General features: G+C 44.7%; 1 protein-coding gene across 8 annotated transcripts in view; it reads right to left on the bottom strand.

Annotated features, from left to right (window-relative positions):
- Positions 1–21948, bottom strand: part of DHRS7B (dehydrogenase/reductase 7B) — a 43522-nt gene that overhangs the window by 7592 nt on the left and 13982 nt on the right. For 5 of the 8 annotated variants that reach the window (XM_043523782.1, XM_043523784.1, XM_037911380.2 and 2 more), the window contains exons 2-7: positions 17193–17368; positions 13167–13282; positions 11295–11505; positions 10166–10258; positions 8311–8463; positions 3376–5009 (exon numbers count right to left, since the gene is read on the bottom strand). In XM_043523782.1, coding sequence (XP_043379717.1) covers positions 4804–5009; positions 8311–8463; positions 10166–10258; positions 11295–11505; positions 13167–13282; positions 17193–17368 — 955 coding nt within the window. In that variant the 3' untranslated portion in view covers positions 3376–4803. Of the gene's footprint in view, positions 1–3375; positions 5495–8310; positions 8464–10165; positions 10259–11294; positions 11506–13166; positions 13283–17192; positions 17369–21542; positions 21619–21948 lie in introns of those variants that run through there. The other 3 variants (XM_037911382.2, XM_043523785.1, XM_043523786.1) reach the window with 3 other exon arrangements.

Below are 21948 nucleotides of genomic sequence, written 5' to 3'. Positions count from 1 at the left end.
CAAACTAAACTCACCTTTATCCATATGGCACAGCAGGCCAGAAAACTCCCTATCACATTGTAATTTCAGCAGAATATTTTGGCCGAGGGCTGGGATTTGTAGTCTTCTGTTTTCATTTAAGCATCGGGTATGGAAGGCAAAGCTTTTGTTCCAGGCATATGTCCTCTACCTGCACGGATACAAGTAAGGCTATGTTTATGACACGGAGGTCATGGAAGTCATGGAACCCGTGACTTCTAGAGACCTCCATGACATTCTCTGCTTCAGCCCCCAGGGCTGCAGGACTTGAGCTGACAGCCAGTGGGGCCCTGACAGGGTTCCAGTGACGGGACAAACAACTGAGGGGGCCCTCCTCAGGGTTCCGACCACAGCCTCGCATCAGAGGGAGCAGGACACCTGTGGGTGTCCCATTTTCTCTTTGGGAAATATGGTCACCCTGCAGCTTCCAGTGGCCATGGGCAGAGGGGGAACTTCAAAGCTCCGAGCCACCACGGTGGTGGGGGAAACCATGGAGCTGCACCAGCAAAAGTCAGACAGGTCACGGCTTCTGTGAATTTTTGTTTGCCTGTGACCTGTCCATGATTTTTACTAAAAATAACCATGACAAAATCTTAGCCTTAATGACAAGCTAACATTTCACAGCCTGCAAACAGCGTTTTGAGTCACTCTCAATGCTCAGATTTAGAAATGCCGATAAACAATTCCAAATGGAGGCTTTAAAGGGAGTTCTTGTGGTATCAGGACTCAATTCACTTTTCTGACTCTTCCTGCCTTGGCTGGCTTCGCTAGACAAAGGCCATTGTGAAAGCCCTGGCCTTTGTTGTGTTAACAAAAGCTGCTAATATAGCTATCTCCATCCAAGGTTAAAAGTAGCTGAGATGTCAGCTGTTTTATTTATAGCACCAATGAGCAGCTGCCTGCGCTTTTTTTTTTTTGGGGGTAGGGGGAGAAGAAACAAATGCTTTGTCTGTGCCCAACCTGGGCGTTGTGCTTTTCCAACTCTCTCATTTCTCAAATCTTGCCTTAATCGAAGTCATCTGGAACATACCATTTGGCAGATGGGATCTAGCTGGCATGGACTTCTGCTCCTGGAATATTTCTGCACCTAGCTCCTTTAGCAATGCTGTACAAAGCAGAGATTCCTGCCTGACAGGGAAGACTGGCAAGACCAATCATTTCCTTTCGCTGCCAAGGAGCCTCTGTGCTGGTACCTGTCAGTGTCACTCCTTCCCTTGCCCACGAGGGGTCAGTATGACTTGGAACTAAACCCTACCTGCCTCTCCTTATGTGCATCTGGATCAGCTGAGGTTTAGTGATTTAAAAAAAAAAGGGGGTGGGGGTTATTACAAGCTGAAATGTGAACAGACAGTTCGACCTACTTGCTAGAGTGAGAAATTGGGTTCCATTTTTTTACAGTAACTGAGAGCTGTCACTCTCAGCTAAGGTATGAGAAGACATGTGGAAACACCCCTCACTTCATCTCTATATTTTAGAGGTCAGTATCAAGGAAAGCCAGCAACTACCATGAATGTTTGTCCCAGCAAAATGGAGATTGCACCTTAGTCACAAGAAGAATTCAGTGCTTCAAACACAAGAGAAATGTGCAGGTATAAACAGTGAAGGCAGGATCCAGCTCAGGCAAAGGGGAAGATTCTGGATGGTGTGCTTAAAAATTGACTCTTCCTGTACTAAGTTCCTCCTAAGCATCAGTAATGTTTGGGTTTAAGCTCTTTGTATAGAAGGGGTAGGTGTGGGGAAGACACAATGCTCTACAATGGTACGTGTAGGGAGAAACAGCCCAGAACTACCTCAAGTGTCAGTTTAATAACCTGAGAACTGATCTGACAGAGTGCAACACCATCCCCTGGCTGCTAGTGAATTCTGTGCCATCTGAAAGCCACAGTGTGAGACATGAATGAAGCAGTGACCTGTGCTGAGACTGTCAGTTCTGCCTGTAATGGGATTATCAACAATGGAGACAGTGAGGAGTCACTACAGAAGCTGAGGTTTAGGATGGCTGTGTTGGTTTCCACCCCCCATTCGTTTATTCAGTTAACTGAGATGGGATAGAGATGATTCAGCCAAGGGAAGTTAGGGGATTAAAACAAGTGCAAAGCATGTTCAGTAACCTGCACAATGGAATGAGATGTGCAGGTAGCCATCTCTTAAGACTACATTCCAGCAGGACTCTCACCAGCCCTGCTTACAAGAGCTACCCACTAGCCTTTGTGTAAAGCTCGTAACCCTTGCATGTGAGGTTCTCTTGTCCTGCAGGGGTTAGGATCCTCCGAGGGCAGCCTCCTCCCCAGAATGAGTACTCCAGCCCCTACTGCTGCCTGGCCACCATTCCTGCAGGTCAGATGCTCAGCTGCCATGAGGTGCTCTAAGTATTTTCTTAAACTTCATGAGGGAGAGGAGAAAATGTGCAAAATTCCAGCTGGCTGCTACAGTGATTTTGCTGTAAATACATTCATCTCATTGTACAGTGCACTTCTAAAACTATTTCATCATCAGGTAACATTTCCCCCCCTGCTTGGTGTGATGTGCCAGAGTGTACCTAGCCTTGTGATGATCACAAGTGGCACCTAGAATGGTAATTTGCCAATTTGGGCTCTGTTAGAACCACTGTTAGGAGCTGAAGATGGTGCAAGGTGGGAAAGACTAGTAAGAAGTGCTATATTCCACTAACAGTGCAAGGATCCAGGCAGGTTAAATGACATTCTGGCTGTGTAACAAGAACTACACAAAACACATCAATTGTACAAAGGTATGAAAACTTAAGCTAGCAAACACAGAACAAGTTCCCCTCGTAGAAGGGAAGCTCCCCTTCCAAGGTTAAGGACAACAGTACTTGGTAATGCCTTGGATTTAAGTCTTAGGGGGGAGAGTCTTCAGCTTTAGTTAGTAAATCAGAAAGCTTCCATTAGCTACAACTTCAGCTCTGAGATTTTGCACAAGAAGCTTGTGGTGTCAGCCATCCAAGGAGTTGTAATGTTTATCCTATGTTACCAGCTCTGCAATGTAATGCTTTGCTAGGGCTTTCAGGGGTAAGGGTCACCACAGAGCCGAAGCAATTCAGTACTTTAAGGTGAAAACCTGAAGCGAGTTTCTGAGGGGAAGGCCCGCCCAGCCCCTCACCCTTGCAAAAGGCTGCCCTTCACAACAACTAGCTCTTGCCTGAATAGAAGCCGGAGAGGGCTACTCTACAAGTGAGACTGTGCCCAAGCCAGCAGAGGCCGGGACTGAGGTGTATCGTGCTACAATCTCATCTTGACTCCCCATTGGCAAGGCACCAGCACAGGAATTCCCCTAAATTAGCTTCAGCTGCATTGCCTGACACGGGCTGCAGCACAAAACACTTCATTTCAAACCCTGGAGGGACACGGAGTACAACTTTTATTCCCATCAGTTGTGGTGCACTTACAGGCAGGACGCACACAAGAGTGGTAAAGTGCGGAGAAATGGAGACTCAGAATAAGCACAGGATGTGGTCTTAACAGCTGAGTGCAGGGATTGGGTGTGGATGGATTTTACTCAGTTTCTGCTATCAGGGTCTTTTTTTTAAATAAGGAAGCTAAGAATGACTCAGCTCCGCTTCTGCCTGCCTTATCAAACAAGTGGAAAATTGAGCAACACTGCCCCCCTGTAGGGTACAGATTCTAACCTGCCCACTAGTAATCAGTGTTCAGGAGAAGGGATGAGGGTCCTGCCTGCCTCTGTGAGGGAGGCGCTCCACTAGGCACAGGGAAAATGGGAGGAGGACAGATACAGTGTCCTCTCCCTGGAGCCTCAGTGCTGAAGTTGTTTAGCAGGATACTGCTTCCACAGTGTGTTTTGGGGTAATAGGTCCCAATTAATATATAATGGCTTTAAAACAGGTAAAACCATATGGGTCTGTCTCCATTAGCTGAACCTACAGGTTCGCTTCCCACCCCTTGTCATCACGAGGCTTGTTGCCTGGCACCAAAGGGGTCACAGCTTATTCCTTGCTCTAGGCACGCAGCAGAACAACGCTGGGTGCGTTTTACAGTCCAAGGTTCACATTGCTGCTGCTGCCACCACCACCTTTCACAGGTGTTCAGTGCTTACCTGGCAGCAACACGCACTGCAGCCAAACACAGCAGTGGAGGGCTTGTCTTTCTAGAGCTACTTTAGGAAAAGGCGAATACAAACGCTGATCTGAAGGTTAGGTGGCTTAATGGGTCACTCATGCTCCATCCAGTGCAGATATCCGTGGTGTCATCCCAGACTGGACCTGGACACTTTAAACTGTTTAAAAAGCAGCACTGAACCGTTAATTTTGGCTTAAATCAAGTGATGCTATGTACTAGGGACACAGTAGACCATTCCAGCCCCAGGGATAACTTCCGGATCAGATTGGGGGCAGACTCTGCTCTGGAGAGCTCCTGGGTGAGGACTGAAGTTCACTGGAAGCACTTGGTGGGGAAAGCTAACATCTATCTGCCTGTGCTTGGCTTTAGCCAGCACTGGTTCCTACTCAATGGAGAGCACTAAAACTCAAAATGAGGGTGGGGAGAGTGGGAAAGGTTCTCCTCAGGTCTTATCCCTTGCAGCTTCAGCCAGTTCACCTGTAGTAGAGGAAGCCTTCTCTAGGTGATGGTATGGCACTGTTTTCTGGCACCGTGGGCCTCCTGTAGTCTGAATGGAACTTCCAACTCTGCACTCAATGGTAAGATGGAACCTTTTAAATTTGTTTCTTGAAGTAACATGTCCATAGACAAAGCCAAGATGCCTGAGTTCGTTTCCTTTCCCTAGTCAATGCCTGTGGGAGCTAAGGTCTGCCTAAGAGTCCTTCGCTTTCCTCTCCTTTCTTGCTCTAGATGCCATAAAGGTGAAGAAGAGTCTGGGGGACAGAGTTCGCAGGTAAACAGCCAGGGAAGGCAGTAAGCCAGCTACGAGCACCTCCTTCTTCTTCTGCCCCACTGCATTAAGAACCACCTGAGCCACCTCTGCAGCTGTTCTGCCTTCACTGGTGTTCTTGTCCATAACTGTAAAGAGCAAAGGGAAATCAGCGTGGACCGCAGCAGGTAAGCACTCGTTTCTGAAGGGTTATTTCCCCAGGAAAGCTCAGAGTTTTGTTGTCAGTGAGATTCTTGCTTTTAAACCAGTTTCAGGTGGCTTTGTTGGGAGTCCAAGTTTGGGGTGATGGCTGAGCTCGGGTCAGTAGAGGGGGTCCTCCCAGATCCCAGGCCATTGCTCCACCACTGAACCATGTGGTCCACCAGAGGCATTATTAGACATTTTAGTTCAGTTATGGATGGAGGCTCCAATGTTGAACACTCTCACAAGTTTCACTTGCTGTTACTTTACTGCGTAAATGCCAGGTGCATATTGACTGGCTGAAATGAGGGAGACGAGGATAGTTTCCACATTCCCCAAAGCTCAGCTGGAGCTATAGTTCAATAATCTGAACTCATTTTCCTCCTTCCCTCTTAACTAACAGCCTCCTTTCCATTGGATAGTCTTTGTATCCCTGTAAGAAACAAAGACACCAGGTGGATGAGGTAATGTTTTTTTTAATCAATAGAAGTTGGTCCAATAAAAGATTACCTCATCCACCTTCTCTCTAATATCCTGGGACCAATATGGCTACAGCAACACTGTAAGAAACATGGTCAATTAAGCTTGTTTCAAACAGGTGTGGGCTGCCACAGAATTGGCTTGTTAAAAATGCCAGCTCATATGTACCATTTAAAGCCCCTTGAGGTCCCTGTGTAACCCCCACATAGCAATTTCTTCTTTGTGAGAGATCTCAGCTTTTGTGCTACTCCTCGGAGACACCCTTACAGCCAGCATCAAAGCCATTCCCTGAGGAAAACCCCATTCCCCAAACTCCTGAGGCCGATGCAACCCTTTTGTAGAACTCTGCTAATACAATCACTCTCTTGCCTGCAACACAGAGATCTGGCAAATTGCCAAGGTGGAGGCGTTGAGAGTAGTTTGTTAGTAGAGAAGCAATAGTGTTTCCTATGAGTACATAAGAATGGCCATACTGGGTCAGACCAAAGGTCCATCCAGCCCAGTATCCTGTCTACGGACAGTGGCCAATGCCAGGTGCCCCAGAGGCAGTGAACCTAACAGGTAATAATCAAGTGATCTCTTTCCTGCCATTCATCTCCACCCTCTGACAAACAGAGGCTAGGGACACCATTCCTTACCCATCCTGGCTAAAATAGCCATTAATGGACTTAACGTCCATGAATTTATCCAGTTCTCTTTTAAACCCTGTTATAGTCCTAGCCTTCACAACCTCCTCAGGCAAGGAGTTCCACAGGTTGACTGTGTGCTGAGTGAAGAAGAACTTCCTTTTATCTGTTTTAAACCTGCTACCCATTAATTTCATTTGGTGGCCCCTAGTTTTTATTATGGGAACAAGTAAATAACTTTTCCTTATTCACTTTCTCCACACCACTCATGATTTTATATACCTCTATCATATCCCCCCTTAGTCTCCTCTTTTCCAAGCTGAAAAGTCCTAGCCTCTTTAATCTCTCCTCATATGGGACCCGTTCCAAACCCCTAATCATTTTAGTTGCCCTTTTCTGAACCTTTTCCAATGCCAGTATATCTTTTTTGAGATGAGGGGACCACATCTGTATGCAGTATTCAAGATGTGGGCATATCATGGATTTATATAAGGGCAATAAGATATTCTCCGTCTTATTCTCTATCCCTTTTTAAATGATTCTTAACATCCCATTTGCTTTTTTGACTGCTGCTGCTCACTGCGTGGACGTCTTCAGAGAAATATCCACGATGACTCCAAGATCTTTCTCCTGATCAGTTGTAGCTAAATTAGCTCCCATCATATTGTATATATAGTTGGGGTTATTTTTTCCAATGTGCATTACTTTACATTTATCCACATTAAATTTCATTTGCCATTTTGTTGCCCAATCACTTAATTTTGTGAGACCTTTTTGAAGTTCTTCACAGTCTGCTTTGATCTTAACTATCTTGAGCAGTTTAGTAACATCTGCAAACTTGGCCACCTCACTGTTTACCCCTTTCTCCAGATCATTTATGAATAAGTTGAATAGAATTCGTCCTAGATTGACCCTTGAGGAACACGACTAGTTACCCCTCTCCATTCTGAAAATTTACCATTTATTCCTACCCTTTGTTCCCTGTCTTTTAACCAATTCTCAATCCAAGAAAGGATCTTCCCTCTTATCCCATGACAACTTAATTTACGTAAGAGCCTGTGGTGAGGGGCCTTGTCAAAGGCTTTCTGGAAATCTAAGTACAGTAATTCCTCACTTAACGTTGTAGTTATGTTCCTGAAAAATGCGACTTTAAATGAAACGATGTTAAGTGAATCCAATTTCCCCATAAGAATTAATGTAACTAGGGGGGGTTAGGTTCCAGGGAAATTTTTTTTTTGCCAGACAAAAGGCATTATATACATTTTAAACAAGCAATTTAATTACAGGTATATTATAAAGCAGGCAGCCAAACAACATAATAGTGGAGCATTGCACAACTTTAAATGAACACATTCCCTAATTGATCAGCAACGTAACAACGTTAACCGGGACGACTAAGTGAGGAGTTACTGTACACTATGTCCACTGGATCCTCCTTCTCCACATGTTTGTTGACCCCCTCAAAGAACTCTAATAAATTAGTAAAACATGATATCCCTTTACAGAAACCATGCTGACTTTTGTGCAACAATTTATGTTCTTCTAAGTGTCTGACAATTTTATTGTTTCAACTAATTAGCCCGGTACTGTAATTGCCGTAATTAACTAATTTCTGGTCTGTAATTGCCAGGATCACCTCTAGAGCCCTTCTTAAATATTGGCGTTACATTAGCTATCTTCCAGTCACTGGGTATAGTAGTTGATTTAAAGGACAGGTTAAAAACCATAGTTAATAGTTCTGCAATTTCACATTTGAGTTCTTTCAGAACTCTTGAGTGAATGCCATCTGGTCCCGGTGACTTGTTACTGTTAAGTTTCTCAATTAATTCCAAAACCTCCTCTAGTGACACTTCAATCTGTGACAATTCCTCAGAATTTGTCACCTACAAAAGACGGCTCAGGTTTGGGAATCTCCCTAACATCCTCAGCTGTGAAGACTGAAGCAAAGAATTCATTTAGTTTCTCTGCGATGACTTTATCATCTTTAAGTGCTCCTTTTGTATCTCGATCATCCAGGGGCCCCACTGGTTGTTTAGCAGGCTTCCTGCTTCTGATGTACTTAAAAAACATTTTGTTATTACCTTTTGAGTTTTTGGCTCTTATTAAATTTTTACATTTAATTTGGCAGAAGGCCAATCCTCACCTCCATAGCGAGATCCATCTGCAGTTACAGCATTGACAGACAGGTTTGTCTGAATATAGCCAGGGCTCACAACAGTCACATCGATTTCATACTGTTCCATCTCCGCTCGCAGGCAGTCAAAAAAGGCCTGGGTGGCATGCTTGGACGCTGCATCTGCAAAACACAACTTGGGCGTGCAGTCAGAGGGGGGAGGAGCAGGGTTCAGGCAAATTTTTTCACCTGCAACCCCTTTGTCACTAAAGCACAGCACCATTTAACAGCACACTGCAACACTATATTGCTTCATTACAAGAAGTGAAGAACAGCAACTCTTAATGGAAGTTAGAGGCATTTTCAAAAGGCAAAATGTCATTACCCAAATTGGAAGCTGGCTAGGATACAGGGCTTAATATCGGACGTGGGCTGAAGGCCCTCGAACAATCAATACTGCCTCTCACGTTTGATAAGAGAGCTGGAGTTCAGCATAGAAGAGCAATTGAGGAAATACATAGAGCAGGAATATAATTCCCAATAGCAGGACAGCAGGGCCTGATATGACAAGGCATAGAGCAGGCTCAGGGAGTGGCTTCTTTCAAATACATTTACTTAATTAAAAACCTGATCATACAACTAGGTGGGAGCAGAGACAAGTAATACAACCTAGGCAGGATTTATTCACCTTTTTTTCCATGCACCCCCCCACCTCAATTGAGCTACTGCCCAAAGTTTCTCTTCCCAGTCCAATAGGAACACTCTAATTCTCCCCCATCATGGAGTCTGCAAGACTATATAATTGGAATCTCTTTTCTTCCCTACTCCAACCCACATTCAGGCTCTCATTAAGTCCTGTCACTTATGTGGTCTCTAAAATCCATATTCTCTTCATCATCCCAACTTCCAAAACCTGGGTCCAGGCCTGGAGCATATTGTATCAACTACTTCAGCTTATCTTGTTCTCCCCCAACCTAATCTATTCAAAACATCACCATTGTTATCTTCTGCTGCTGCTGCTCTGAACACATCACAACCCCTTCTTGAAACCCTTCACTGGCTTCCCCTCTCCTTCTATATCAAGTTCAAGCTCCTCCCCTACCAGACTCTTTACAGTTCCACTCATTTCATCGTACAACCCGTCTGTGCATTCCTCCTTATTTACTGTTCCCTCTTATCTCTCAGCTTTGTATCTTCTTTCCATCCTGCAGTCTATGCTTGAAATGGTCTCCAATTTCCCACGTTTCAAGCACTCTCCCTCTCTCCTTTCAAATCTCTATTTCCTTGAGGTCTCCTACACTAATTTTTTCACAGATGGCTCGTCTTGAGTGAGTCTGAATTATTACCCTTATATGTCCAAATTCGACTGCAGGCTCTTCATGCCAAAGACCTTATCTGCTTATGGATTTGATAAAAATACTGTGCTCTTTAAGTAACAGGATTCGCTTCTACATTCCCAGAATCCTTACACCCAGGGAGAACTGTCACGCAGCAGCCAGGAAAAGACCATGGATAAATGGCAATACCATTATGGAGCTAAATCCTAGTAACTAAAGTTTGCAGGGGCTCTCAGACATTAGCATGGATCGATGCCATGAAGCTGTCAGGGAAGGAAGGAGAGTCTAGCCTGCCCTCCCATGAGAATTTTAGACCAGCGCTTCAGTCTATGAAGATTTTAAGACTTATGATCAAGGCTCCCCTCCCTTGAACACTTCTGACCACTGTGTCAGAGGGTTGAGCCCACACTGAGAATGTTCCACAGCTCTTGCATTCCATGCATAGTGCCTCCTCCAAGGATGGGTGCAGTGGAAATAGTATCCAAATATTCAGCCCTCCACTCAAGTGCCCTGGACTCCTATTCCCCGTCCTGCGTACAGCTACTTACATGCTGATCTGAAAGGAATGCTTATTTTGCCTTGAACGCTGCTGATCACCACAATGTGGCCTTGTTGTCTTTTGATCATGGAGGGCAGAAGAGCTAGAGAGAGAGATTAATAATTGCTGTTACTGTTAACCAGAATCCGTGTTTATAAGAGCCATGTCACTATGACACCTGGGGTCATCTAAAGTCTGCTGATCCAATTTAGGAGCAGGGCCAGGGGACACTGGTTAACAAGATGCTCACCTTAAAGTGAAAGCCCCTTGTTAGGCCCCAGATTAAGCAATGCCAAGAAGGTCCATTCTCTCCTCGTTCTTCTCCCCCAACCCCAATCTTCCAGCTCCACTTGAGACTGCAATACCAGAGGCACCCTCCATTATGAACTATTCTACACACTCCTAATGACTCATGAGCTACCCTCCTTGGGGTCAAAAGGGTTGCGTGCACCATGATTGTCATTTTAAACCTGAACACTAACTGCAGCTTCAGCTGGGATTCTAGTTAAGCCAAAGCAACTAAGCACAGTTCACAGAAGACCGGCTCTGCTGAGCCTATCTAAACTCTGGGCAATTTTAGGCAGGACTGGACGGTTTACATTCTACAGCAAAAGTGGCAGGGAGCAACAGAAATATTACAAAAGGAGGAGAGGCAAATTACTTCTGTGTAGAGTAAGATATGCTATCAATAAAGGTGTCTGTCTTTTTCTAACCCTCTATGGCTTGGCAGAACGAAATGCCTCTCGGAAGTGATAAAGGGTGCTTTTGCTCTTGGTTTCAATATTTCTAAACTCGTGTCAGGTAACTACTTCCCAGATGGATCCCAGTTTTGCTGTCTACATAGAAACTTTTCCAAACCAGACAAACACAATAGGGCTGTCACCAGGGATACACAAATAATATGGATATGCAACAATTACGGAAGAAGCTATTTTAGTGCAAGGGCCTCTGAGAATTGAGAGAGCAAAGAATTCAGGAGGTCTTTTCTGAAGAATCTTATTAGGATTAAGAATGGCGTGGCAATGTAAAGCAGAGAGCAATGGGTAGGCAATTAGAACAAGGGGCAGAGGTAATCCTGATCTGAAGAGCTAAGAAACAGCCCCGCTTGAATGCATGAGGAAGGGAGAAGTAGCATGTACCTTTTGTGAATGCTATAGGACCAAAGTAGTTGGTTTCCATCACTTTTTTGTCCACATCCATCCCCGTGTCCAATATCGTTCCTCGGTAACTGATCCCTGCATTGTTGATCAGTATGTCCACATGACCCACACACTTCAGGATCTCTTCAGCAGCACTTACTACCATTTTAGTATCAGAGAGGTCAAAGATCACAGTGAAAGGTTTGTGTATCTGTGAACAAACTACATGTTAGCAAAAGGCTTCTTCTGGGCTCCTGGACATTCTGCCCATTCATTCCCATTTCTTAGGGAGAAGGTGCAAAGAAGAGGAATGTACCTTCAAAGCTGGGAAGGCAGGATCACCCAATCTTTGTCCGATCATAGGCTGCAGTGGCTACTTGGAAGGAGCCCACAATCATCAGTAGAGGAAAATTTCCATTTCCTTTGGTATGGACTCAAGAAACTACAGGTTCCAGCATGCAATGTTCCATCTTAATCTGAAGAACTGTATGCTGGGACCATGTCAATCTCAGATCACACTTCCATAGCATCAAGCAGTGATACTTTAGACTGAGGCTTGGTAAATGAAACAATGAATTCACACTACTGTGACTCTTTTGGGTAATGCTGATCCTGAAACACTGAGGTCTGAGTATTACTGGTAGAGAGGGTGGCTGCCCCTGGCCACATCTTAGAACTCTATGATCCTCATAACTGGGCCACCTCTTGATCTTCCCAGCACTGGAAGTAACAAGGGTAATGAAATGGAGTGGTGTGGAGATCAATTTTCTTCTACTTGTTATATCCTGTCAGACTTCCGCAGGACAGTCCCTATCGGGAATAGTCCACTCTTCTTCCCTACCCACATCCTCCAAGCAGTCCCATCCTCAAACTACTGGGGATCTGAGCCGCAGTAGACTGGTAACACTTTACAATCATGGATCACCCTTCTGCATTAGGGAAGGGTTTGTGGCAATGTGAAGGGTGGAAGTAGCAGAGACAAAGAGCTCTTTAATGAGGAAACAGAAATGGCATTATTATCTGGCCCAAGAGCACAGCAGAAAATTCTTGTGTTGCTTAGAGTTGTGGAAGTAAATGCCAGAGTGCATGGAGGTACCATACACACATCCCTCCAGTTTGTTCTGTTCTGTTTGGGAGGGATGTGTTGTTAGGACAGAGAGAGATACAAGTAAGGGCCTCAGTTCTAAGTTGCTCCTTTTCTGCAGCTGGTGCAGGAACAAGGTGAGAGGATCAAAAGGCAGCTTTAAATCACCTTTGCACCTCCCTACGGCAGCTCTAAGTTGAGTCAACATGTAACAGCCCCCTGTGGGCCAATAAATCAGTACAGAATAGCTGGAGTGCACTGCGCTTTGGTCTGCTCCCAACACCAGGCAGGCAGGGAGTGAGCAAGTGCGATCCCCCTGGAATCTCTCTTGCTCCTGTGTGTTACTACTTTGTTAGATAAAATAAGTCGGATATGGTCAAAGAGTCCCAGCCCGTTGTGTTATCCTGGGATTGTACCTGCACCACTAAGAAGAACTTCATTGGCCAGATACTATTCTTTTATCCAACCAATTTCATAGGTAGAGATCAAAAACAAAATTAAAGTCAGTTAAGTTACTGTGCCCGAGGTACAGGTCTATACCCTGCATGCACACACTTGGTTTGTTAAATCATGCATCATTTTTAAGCTGGTTGACTCATGAACATTTTCTGCAAGACAGGACACATCACTAGATTACACTCCCATACATGCAGCATAAACTGCTGATAATTGCAGGATTGCAACTTTCTCATTCAACACAGCCAACAAGAAATTCTGCATATCCTGTAATGGAATGAACAGCAAACCCAGCACCAGGATGTAACAGCCCATTCTCTCCCTACACTTACATTCTTTGCGTGATTGGCCTTGGCAGAGAGCTCCTGCACCAGGTCCTGCAGTCTCTCACCATTTCTGCCACAGAGCACCAGTCTGGAACCAGCTGCATGGAAAGCTTTTGCACATTCTTTGGAGGAAGGGGGTAAAAGAAGAGCAGATGTTTTAATGCCAGAAACAGATTTTGTATCTATTTTATAGCTGGAGACGTGCACTAAAGATCCCATTAGTATGGGTTGGAGATGGCCATGTTGATCACGTGACCAAATCATCTCACAAACCCGCCAACAGAATCTTAAACCCATAGCAAGACACATTTTCTTTATACCACATTTCTAATAGAAAAGCTTTTTATTTTTACAGTAGTATCTTAATTTTTCATCTTTTGTCTGAAAAGCCAGGCTGCCTCAGAAGCATGAGTCCCAGCAGAAAGGCCTTGGAGTAAGAGAGAAGCTCTGTCTTTTAGAAACACTTAACAATGGTTAGGCAGTTGGCGTGTTCTGGCCACTGCTCATAACTATGTTACTGTCCCCTTACGTTCCCCATGTCCACCTGTTGTCTCTAGTCTTAAAACATAAAGTAAAATCTTTTGGGCAAGGACCATCTTTTTGTTGTGCATATACAGTGCCTAGCACACCGGGGCCTTAGCCTCTAGATGCCAGTGCAATGGAAATCATTGCCCCAAAAAAGGATCTAAACTAGTTTTTCGGTAAATCAAAGTTGTAGTTTAAGGTCCAGTATTTTAACATTCCTGGACTAGAAACAAATGCCTTATGCCATTGGAAGGTGGAGAGAGATGGGGAGGAGGGACATAACAAATGGACACACTGCCTCTTCAGGCATCTGCAACATCAGGGGCCTTGGAAAATCATTCCTAGCCAAATGCACTAGGGTCATGGATAATGGCAGCTTCATTCTCTATGAAGGGAGACTACAGCCTGGCATTGCAGTGAGATAACTAGGTCCCTACCAAATTCACGGTAGGGATGTAAATATTGTTTAAAAAAGTTAACCGTTTAAATGATTAAAATTATATTGTTTAACTGATTAACCGCTGGGGCCACTCCTGCTGGCCAGTATGGCTGGGGCCACTGGCCGGTCGGCACAGCTGTGGTTAATGGTTAGGACAGTTAACCGGTAAGACTAATGCTTACTGACTAACCGTTTACTATTTTACATCCCTAATTCACAGTCCATTTTGGTCAATTTCACAGTAATAGGATTTTTAAAATAAATTTCATTATTTCAGCTATTTAAATCTGAAATTTCAAGGTGCTGTAATTTAGGGGTCCTAACCCATTAAGGAGTTGTGGGGGGGGGCAGGGGGGTGTCACAAGGTTATTGTAGGGAGGGTTGCAGTACTTCTACCCTTACCTCTGAACTGCTGCTGGCTGCGGCGCTGCCTTCAGAGCTGGGAAGCTGGAGAGCAGCAGCTGCGGGCTGGGAGCCCAGCTCTGATGGCAGAGCCATCGCCAGCAGCAACAGCGCAGAAGTAAGGATGGCCTGGTATAGTATTGCCATCCTTACTTCTGCGCTGCTGTCTGCGGGACACTGCCTTCAGAGCTGAGTGCCCCACTAACAGCTGCCTCTGTCCAGCCACCCAGCTCTGAAGGCAATACAGAAGCAAGGATGACAATAACCCTGTGACCCCCCTGCAACTCCCTTTTGGGTTGGGACGCCCATTTTGAGAAATGCTGGTCTCCCCTGTAAAATCTGTATAATATAGGGTAAGAGCACCCAAGACCAGATTTCACAGTCTGTGACATGTTTTTCATGGCCGTGAATTTGGTAGGGCCCTAATGATAACTCTTATCCACCCAGCTACTATTATTCTAACCCTTAAGAAAAGGCAACAAAAAATAACGTGATGTTATCCCTCTCTCAGGGCTATTTATTTCTGGTGTAATTCTTAACTACTAGGGCAGCTTTATGTTCTTCCACGCCCTTTGATCGTGACCTAATGAAATAAGTCCCTTATTCATTACACTAGACTGCTTTGTGATGACATTTAAGGGTGCGGAACAATATGTAGCCAAGGGTAATTAGATGTGTCAATGTATAAATAGCCCTGGGAAAAAAGATGGCATAAGCTCTTCTTGGGGTTTTAATGCAGCAGAGCCTATAAGAGAGGAAAACTGATTGCATAATGGGTGGAACTAAAATTTGAAAAGGGGATAAGAGCTTTGGGCTGGGAGCACTGTTCCCTCCAAGCTGTGTGTGTGTGCATGCGCACACAGATCCTAAACCCCGCACACACGGTGAAACACTATGCCAACAAAAATTTGCACAGAAGAAATTTTTTGCACACATGGCGTGTCAAAAATTAGAGGGAACATTGGCTGGGAGGATCCCTTCTTGCTCCTTAGTTGAAAAAGCAACAAGTAGGAAAGCGACTCCCAATAAATGTATGGCATTTAAATTGTAATACGCTACTTGGACTTCAAAGGTCTCTCGCAGGACACTAGTTCTGTCTCTCTTCCAAACATGAAACATGATACTCCTCCCTGCCTCCCGCCCCCTCACACTTGCAGATCTTCAGTTCTGACTGGCTGAGATGGGCATCCAGTATATTTTGCTAGTGAGGTTGCTGCTCCTCAAGGACAAATCCACACAAAAAGGTAGTACACACAAAAGCTGTACAAGTGGCAACAAGAAGTCACAAGACAGCAGAAAGGACACTAAGTTTTTTAAGGCAATTCTGGGAAGAAGAATTATAGAGCACATCCACCCAGGCAGCTCATAAGTCTCCCACTGACAAAAGCTACCAGGTCACATACTTAATGGCTGTTTAAATGAACCACCTTTGCATTTCTTAAAGTTCTTGGCTCCCACTGACAGTGGTGGGGTGGAGTGTTTGAACTTAAAATTTGCCCACTTGGAAATTGCACCCAAGGAGAGAGAAGCATGCATAGAATCATGCCCCATAACTGTGGACAGGAATAGACTGCGGAAAATATAATCTGGAAGTACAAGAGGAGACGAGTCCAGACCACCAGCTCCAGAAGGTCTTTTAGAAATGGTCTGTGTCACAGTTCTTGAGGTATCTGCACCTTTAAGCCCTTTGTGTCCTCCTTGAGGGCACCCCACTTAGGTCTCAGGCTTCTACGGAGTCCCACAACTCTCTGAATTCTCTAGCAATTCTCTGAAATCCTTTCAGCAGGTCTGACTTTAGTTCAGTGCCTGCAGTCCTGTTCTCTCAGTGACAATGACAGGGTTAACCAGGGACCAGCCAGCTTTCATAAAGCAAAGTATTTATTCAGAACAACAGCATTTCAGAGAAGACAAATCTTAAAACAATGAACAACTCCTGTACACACTTCTGTCTTACCAAGGGTCACCCATCTACCTTACAGAGACCCTCGCAAGTTTTAAAGGATGCCAGGTCCTTTCGCAGGGCCTATCCCTCACAGTCCCATGTAAGTTCTTGGATCAGATCTGAGTGGCCGTTCTCTCCCCATCAAACCAGTCTATGCAATGTGAGGCTTCTCCAAACTTATTACCAACCTAGAGATGTGCATTAAATTGCGCCCCTCCTCCAATGATTTTAGTTCCTGTATAAAACTCCTGTAACTTTCCCATGGAGCCAGAATACAACCCCAGCCCATACAAATACATCTAGCATTTATAAAGTTGACATAAGAGTCTTTGAATTTTCCATGTATCTGTAGGATCTGTCAGTCTGCTCTCCTGGCTTTCCCAGTATGTTAGGTGGGCAAAGACCCCTGACAGCATAGGGTCTCTGCTACCAGTCATTCACTTCAATGAGCTCTCAAGTTTATATAAACAAAGAATAGGGGCCTTACTAGTAAGTGCTGAGGTATGGTATCCTACATGGAAGCGTATAGTTTGGGCGGCTGTGATTGGTTTGGATGTACGGCTATTCCCATTACCTCTCCAAGGTGCAAAGGCACAGAAACGTTCTGCTCCGTGCTGTTACATGTTCACAAGGGTGTGGCTCTGAACAAACAATTCCTCTTCAGACCCCTCTGCGCCCCAGACTCCCATCCTCCTGCCACCTTGCAGTGCACTTGGAGACCCACCTTTCCCCAGGCCAGATGTAGCTCCTGTGATCACCACTATTGCATCCTGGAGGTAGGCTCGCATCCTCATTCGCTGCAGCAGCCTGAAGAGGGTGAAGAGCCCCACGCTTCCGAGAAGCAGCGGGACAATGGCTGTGAAGGTGAGATCCATGAGCTTCCCTTTGTGAATGTTCTTCCTAGAGCAACAAAATGAAAGCAAACAAGCATTTCACAGCTAGAAAAGCTAGGAAGAGCTTGAAATCTGTTGGTGTCCCTTTTCCCCTTTAGGATGTTGACCAGATTAAGAAGCTAACATACACGTACCCACTCTCTGCCCCCTACCCTGGCCCCTTTCCAGCACACAGGACCCAGTTTTCATGCGGACACATTCAGGAAAATGTCAAAATCCTGCACAAAATTGGTAGTATCATGTAAATGCCCATTTTAGATACTTAAATGCCCATTTGAGCATCACACGAGGACATTTGGTTTTGGGCATCTTAAGGTTCCTTGCTACACAGTTAGGCTCGGAAACTCCATTTCCAACAGCCTCTTTTTCTCTCATTGTACATTTCTGTTCACTCTCTGCATTTGTTTTCTTGTGCACGTAGCAGTTGGACCACATGCTCCTTGGGGCTGGGAAGTGTCTGCACATCTGTGATGCTATAAAAACATCTTAGATTTTCCTATAGCATTTATCACCACAGTCTCGAAATGCTGGCTATAACAGACAAGTACCTATGCATTATTCCAGGTAGATATAAACCAGTCCACCTTGTGGGGTGGGAAGGCTCCTGAGCCCAGAAGTCTATGCAGCAGCCCCGCAGCCTGAGCACCATGAGCCTGAGTTGGCTGGCATGGGCCAGCCACGGGTTTTTCTTTAATGTGTAGATATACCCACAGAGAACAAGAGGAGGCAATGCTCTAGAGTCTGAGTGCAAAACTGGGAGGCAAAAGCCCTGGCACTGACCCTTGTTTTTGGAACAAGTTATGGCAAGGTAGATGTTCAACTCCCATTTAGGCATCTAAGCTGTTTTCACTGGGAATTGGCCATTTAATTGAGGTGCCTATAAGGGAGCTGAGCTATTCTGAAAATCTGGCCCTTTACCTCTTTGCCTCCGTTTCCCCATATGTACAGTGGGGCTAGAATACCTTTTAACCAGTTTTACAATGACTGTGCTAACCACCCTGTTGGACAGCATATGGACAATTCCCATGTGTTAGCTATAGCAATTCTGCAGAGTCCAAGTTCACACTGATTAGAATTACCTACTGCACCAGACTGTTGTGGGGATCAGTCATCTGGTTTACTGACCACAAAAATAAGCTGCTTTTTAATTTCATTGAGCATCCCCTTGTTTTTACATTCTGAAAGAGCATAAATGAGTGCCTGACTCACCTTTTCTGTACACCACACTTTTTATTCTCGTCTATCATATCACTTCTTATTCATCTCCTTTCTAAACTGGAATCTGGAAGCCTTTCTGTACCTCTAATAATTTTTGTTGCCTTTTTTCTACTATTTCCATATTTATGAATGGGGAAACTGGACAAGTGACCTAATCTCCACCTCAAGATCACAGTGAACCAGCTGCACAACCAGCAGCAGGACTTTGATTTTACAACTTCCAATCTAGTGTTCCAATCGCTGGATAACTCTCCCTCCCACACAGGGCAGAGAGAGGGGAAAATAAAAGAGGAAGAAAGAACTGGTGAAATAGGGGGGATATGAATGATCAGAGATACCTACCTGAATAGGAAGGCTTGCCAGCCACTGAGAGACTCCGAGGATGGAATTGGAATGGAATTCTATAAACAAGAATCCCAGGACAAAGGAAGCCCCAACTCAGTCAGGCTTGAAACCTCAGGACAGAGATCAGGGTTGATCTTAATGTAGAGGTATAAGCATAGGAAAGAACTGCTAAAGTACCTCAGACCTAGATTGCTAAGCTCTGCTCCATTTTCAGGGTCAACTTACACGTAAAAAAACCCCCAGTCATTTCTTTGAATTGTAAAACTGAAGACGCTTAATATAGAAGTCATTGAAACAGTAAATATGGCAAAGGAATGCCAAGACATCATGTTTACATAGGCTTTTGTTTATGCTCACAAACACACTTTAGCCCTTTCTTTGTTGCATTATGTACCAAGTACATCCCATCTGCAGTGCTGGAACACTTCAGCACTTTGGAAAGCATCACTATGGCATAAGAGTTGCAGCAGTGGCCAACGGTGAAACCATTAATCAGACAAGAGGATGAAAAAACATAACATGGATACCAGCAACTATCCCCGTTCCTCACAGTCACATGTCTTGGGGTAAAAAGGCTTTGCAGAAGAAGGTGACTTGTGTATACGTGGCTCCCTATCGGCTGGTGAAAACTCCCAGCAATCTGCTGTTTTCTTCACTTGTGGTTTTTGAGAATCCAATTAAAGCAAAAGGCAGCACCCATAGAAAATGGATAAGAAGTAAAAAACTACAAACCATCTTGTAAACATCCGCGCCCAAGGAACAACCGTCTTGGATTCCATGGTCAACAGAGAAAATACCTTAGTCCAATCTGGGTCTCTTGGTGCTGGAGGACAGTTTGCCCCAAGTAAACACGGCACCAGGTAGCTGTATTCCATTCCGTTCTACAGTCTATTTTTCTATGGGGAGAGCAAAGGTCCTGCATTCAATCAAGATCATCATCAGGGACCAACACCGCCAGTGGAATTTAAAACCATTAAGGAATTGCCCAGTAGCCCAGGAAATGAATTATGAAAATAAGGACAGAATGCATGGCCTGATGGCTCCACCATTCAGGACATTTTAAGACTGATTCAAGGAGGGAGCTACTCTCCTGGCCATATGGGGTTGGAAACTCCAGGGAGGGTTTCGCTCACTAGTCGTAGCTTGAATAGAAAACCCTATCCTACCTTGCTTTCTGGTCTATATATGGAATGGCATGTACTGTGGAGTATCAGAGGGAACCTGGACCCTGCCTGATAGTTCCTAAATTCATAAAAGGGGTGGACAGAAGTAGCTCCTACTAGCTGCCAGTTAGACTAACTTCCTGATAGAAAGGATTTCAGTGGTTCATGAAAGGCAAGAATACCTCTCACCTTGGGCACTACTGCAGCTCCCATTAAAGTCCACAGAATTCCCTTTTAATAGGTGACAGATCTAGCCCTTAGTTTTTGTGTCCAGTCTCCCAGCAATGACCTGCTGTGAGAGTTTAGGTACAGATAGCGTGGAGGCAGACCCAACCTGGAATGGATGGCCACAGAAACCAAGGAATTCAGTACAGGGTGTGCTCTCATTTATTAAGCAGGGTACTATCAGTTTCAGTCATCTTTGCTGACACAACAGGGTATCAGAATGTGCCCTGACCAGTTTTCTTGAGATTTACTTGGTGGAGGGGGGTTGAAGGAATGAGTAGTTGTGAACTGGGGAAGGAATACAGGCCAGGAATCAACAAGGATTTTATCCACAGCACAAAATTAATACTCAAAAGGTTATGGAAAGAAGGTCAGAAGGCCTAAAACCTGATGAAATTTCAGAGTAACTAAAAGGGATCTCAGGAAGAGATACGAGGAGGCAGCCCATATATCAACCCTGCTGGTTAATTTAAGACGTAATGGGCACTCTCCAGACTTCCAGCTTCAAAGTTCAAGATTCCACCATCATCATTCCAAGACTTGGATCCACTACCTTTTCCTGACAGCTAGAAGGAAGGTTTAAGATGACACCAAATTATCTGGAAAAGAGGGGACTCCAAGCTCAGAACTGTCGCAAATCACTGATCATATCTCTCACGATCCCCAAAAGCACAGAAGAACATACAGATTGTGGGGGAAGAGAAAGGACCTTGAACAGGACGGCAAATAAAAACTGTAATGAATATAAACAAATACAAATTATTGGGAACTTGTCAAAAAGACTAAATAGTATAAAACAGATCACATCCACACATGCAAATAATTTTTCCCCTCAAAACAAACCAAACGAAAGGTAATAGAAGCCTGTAGAAGTCAGAAGGAGTGAAAGGGCTTGCCTATCAAGTACAAGAGATCACGAAAGCAACAGAGACAAGTTAAAGTACCAAGGGGCTCTATGAAAAACCGCAAACCTAAGACAGTTATAAGGTGAAGAACTGTCTCTCATAATACCTATTCTCCTGTAACTCCAGCCTCCTAGAATCACATTGTCCTTTACATGACAAATGGTAGCAACTGTGAGGGTATTTTTAGAAAGCAAAGGGTCTCATTTAAAAAATAAAACAAAAAGAGAGAAGAGCCCCTATGTAGGGGAGTGACTGTGCTGGAAGAAGTGCAGCCCTGCACTGTGAGAGCTACTGTCTTTGGTCTGAAGAAAGTACAATCTCCTACCTTTGAAAAGAGCTTCCTTGCCAGCAGTGGCTCTCTGTGATAGTGTCTCCCTCTGGTCTGGTGACACAGGGCAGACAGATCTAAATTGGGAAGTGGCAGGGGGCCAAGCAGCCACTCTCACTCCAACACTGGCAGGAAATTGCCAAGAACAGCCTCTAGCAACAGCCCTCAGGAACACTGTCTGTGACCTTGGAGATGTGAGGGTCATTTAGGTCCCGCTGCTTATATAGATATAGAGAAGAATGAGGAAAAAAAAAACAAAAATAACCTTTGAAGAGAGAGCAGCTTAATTTTTTAAGCTGGTGCTGATGGGGCTGAAGAGAACATCTACCAGGAAGAATAATGAATTTTATGTACTTTGCAGGGGCAAGGAAAGACTCATGGACCAGCTGAGATCTCTGCAGAG

Source organism: Chelonia mydas, chromosome 10, assembly GCF_015237465.2.
Source record: "Chelonia mydas isolate rCheMyd1 chromosome 10, rCheMyd1.pri.v2, whole genome shotgun sequence".
NCBI classification, from domain to species: Eukaryota; Metazoa; Chordata; order Testudines; family Cheloniidae; genus Chelonia; species Chelonia mydas.
Note: the sequence above shows the minus strand (reverse complement) of the source record. Positions and strands in the feature narration are given on the sequence as shown.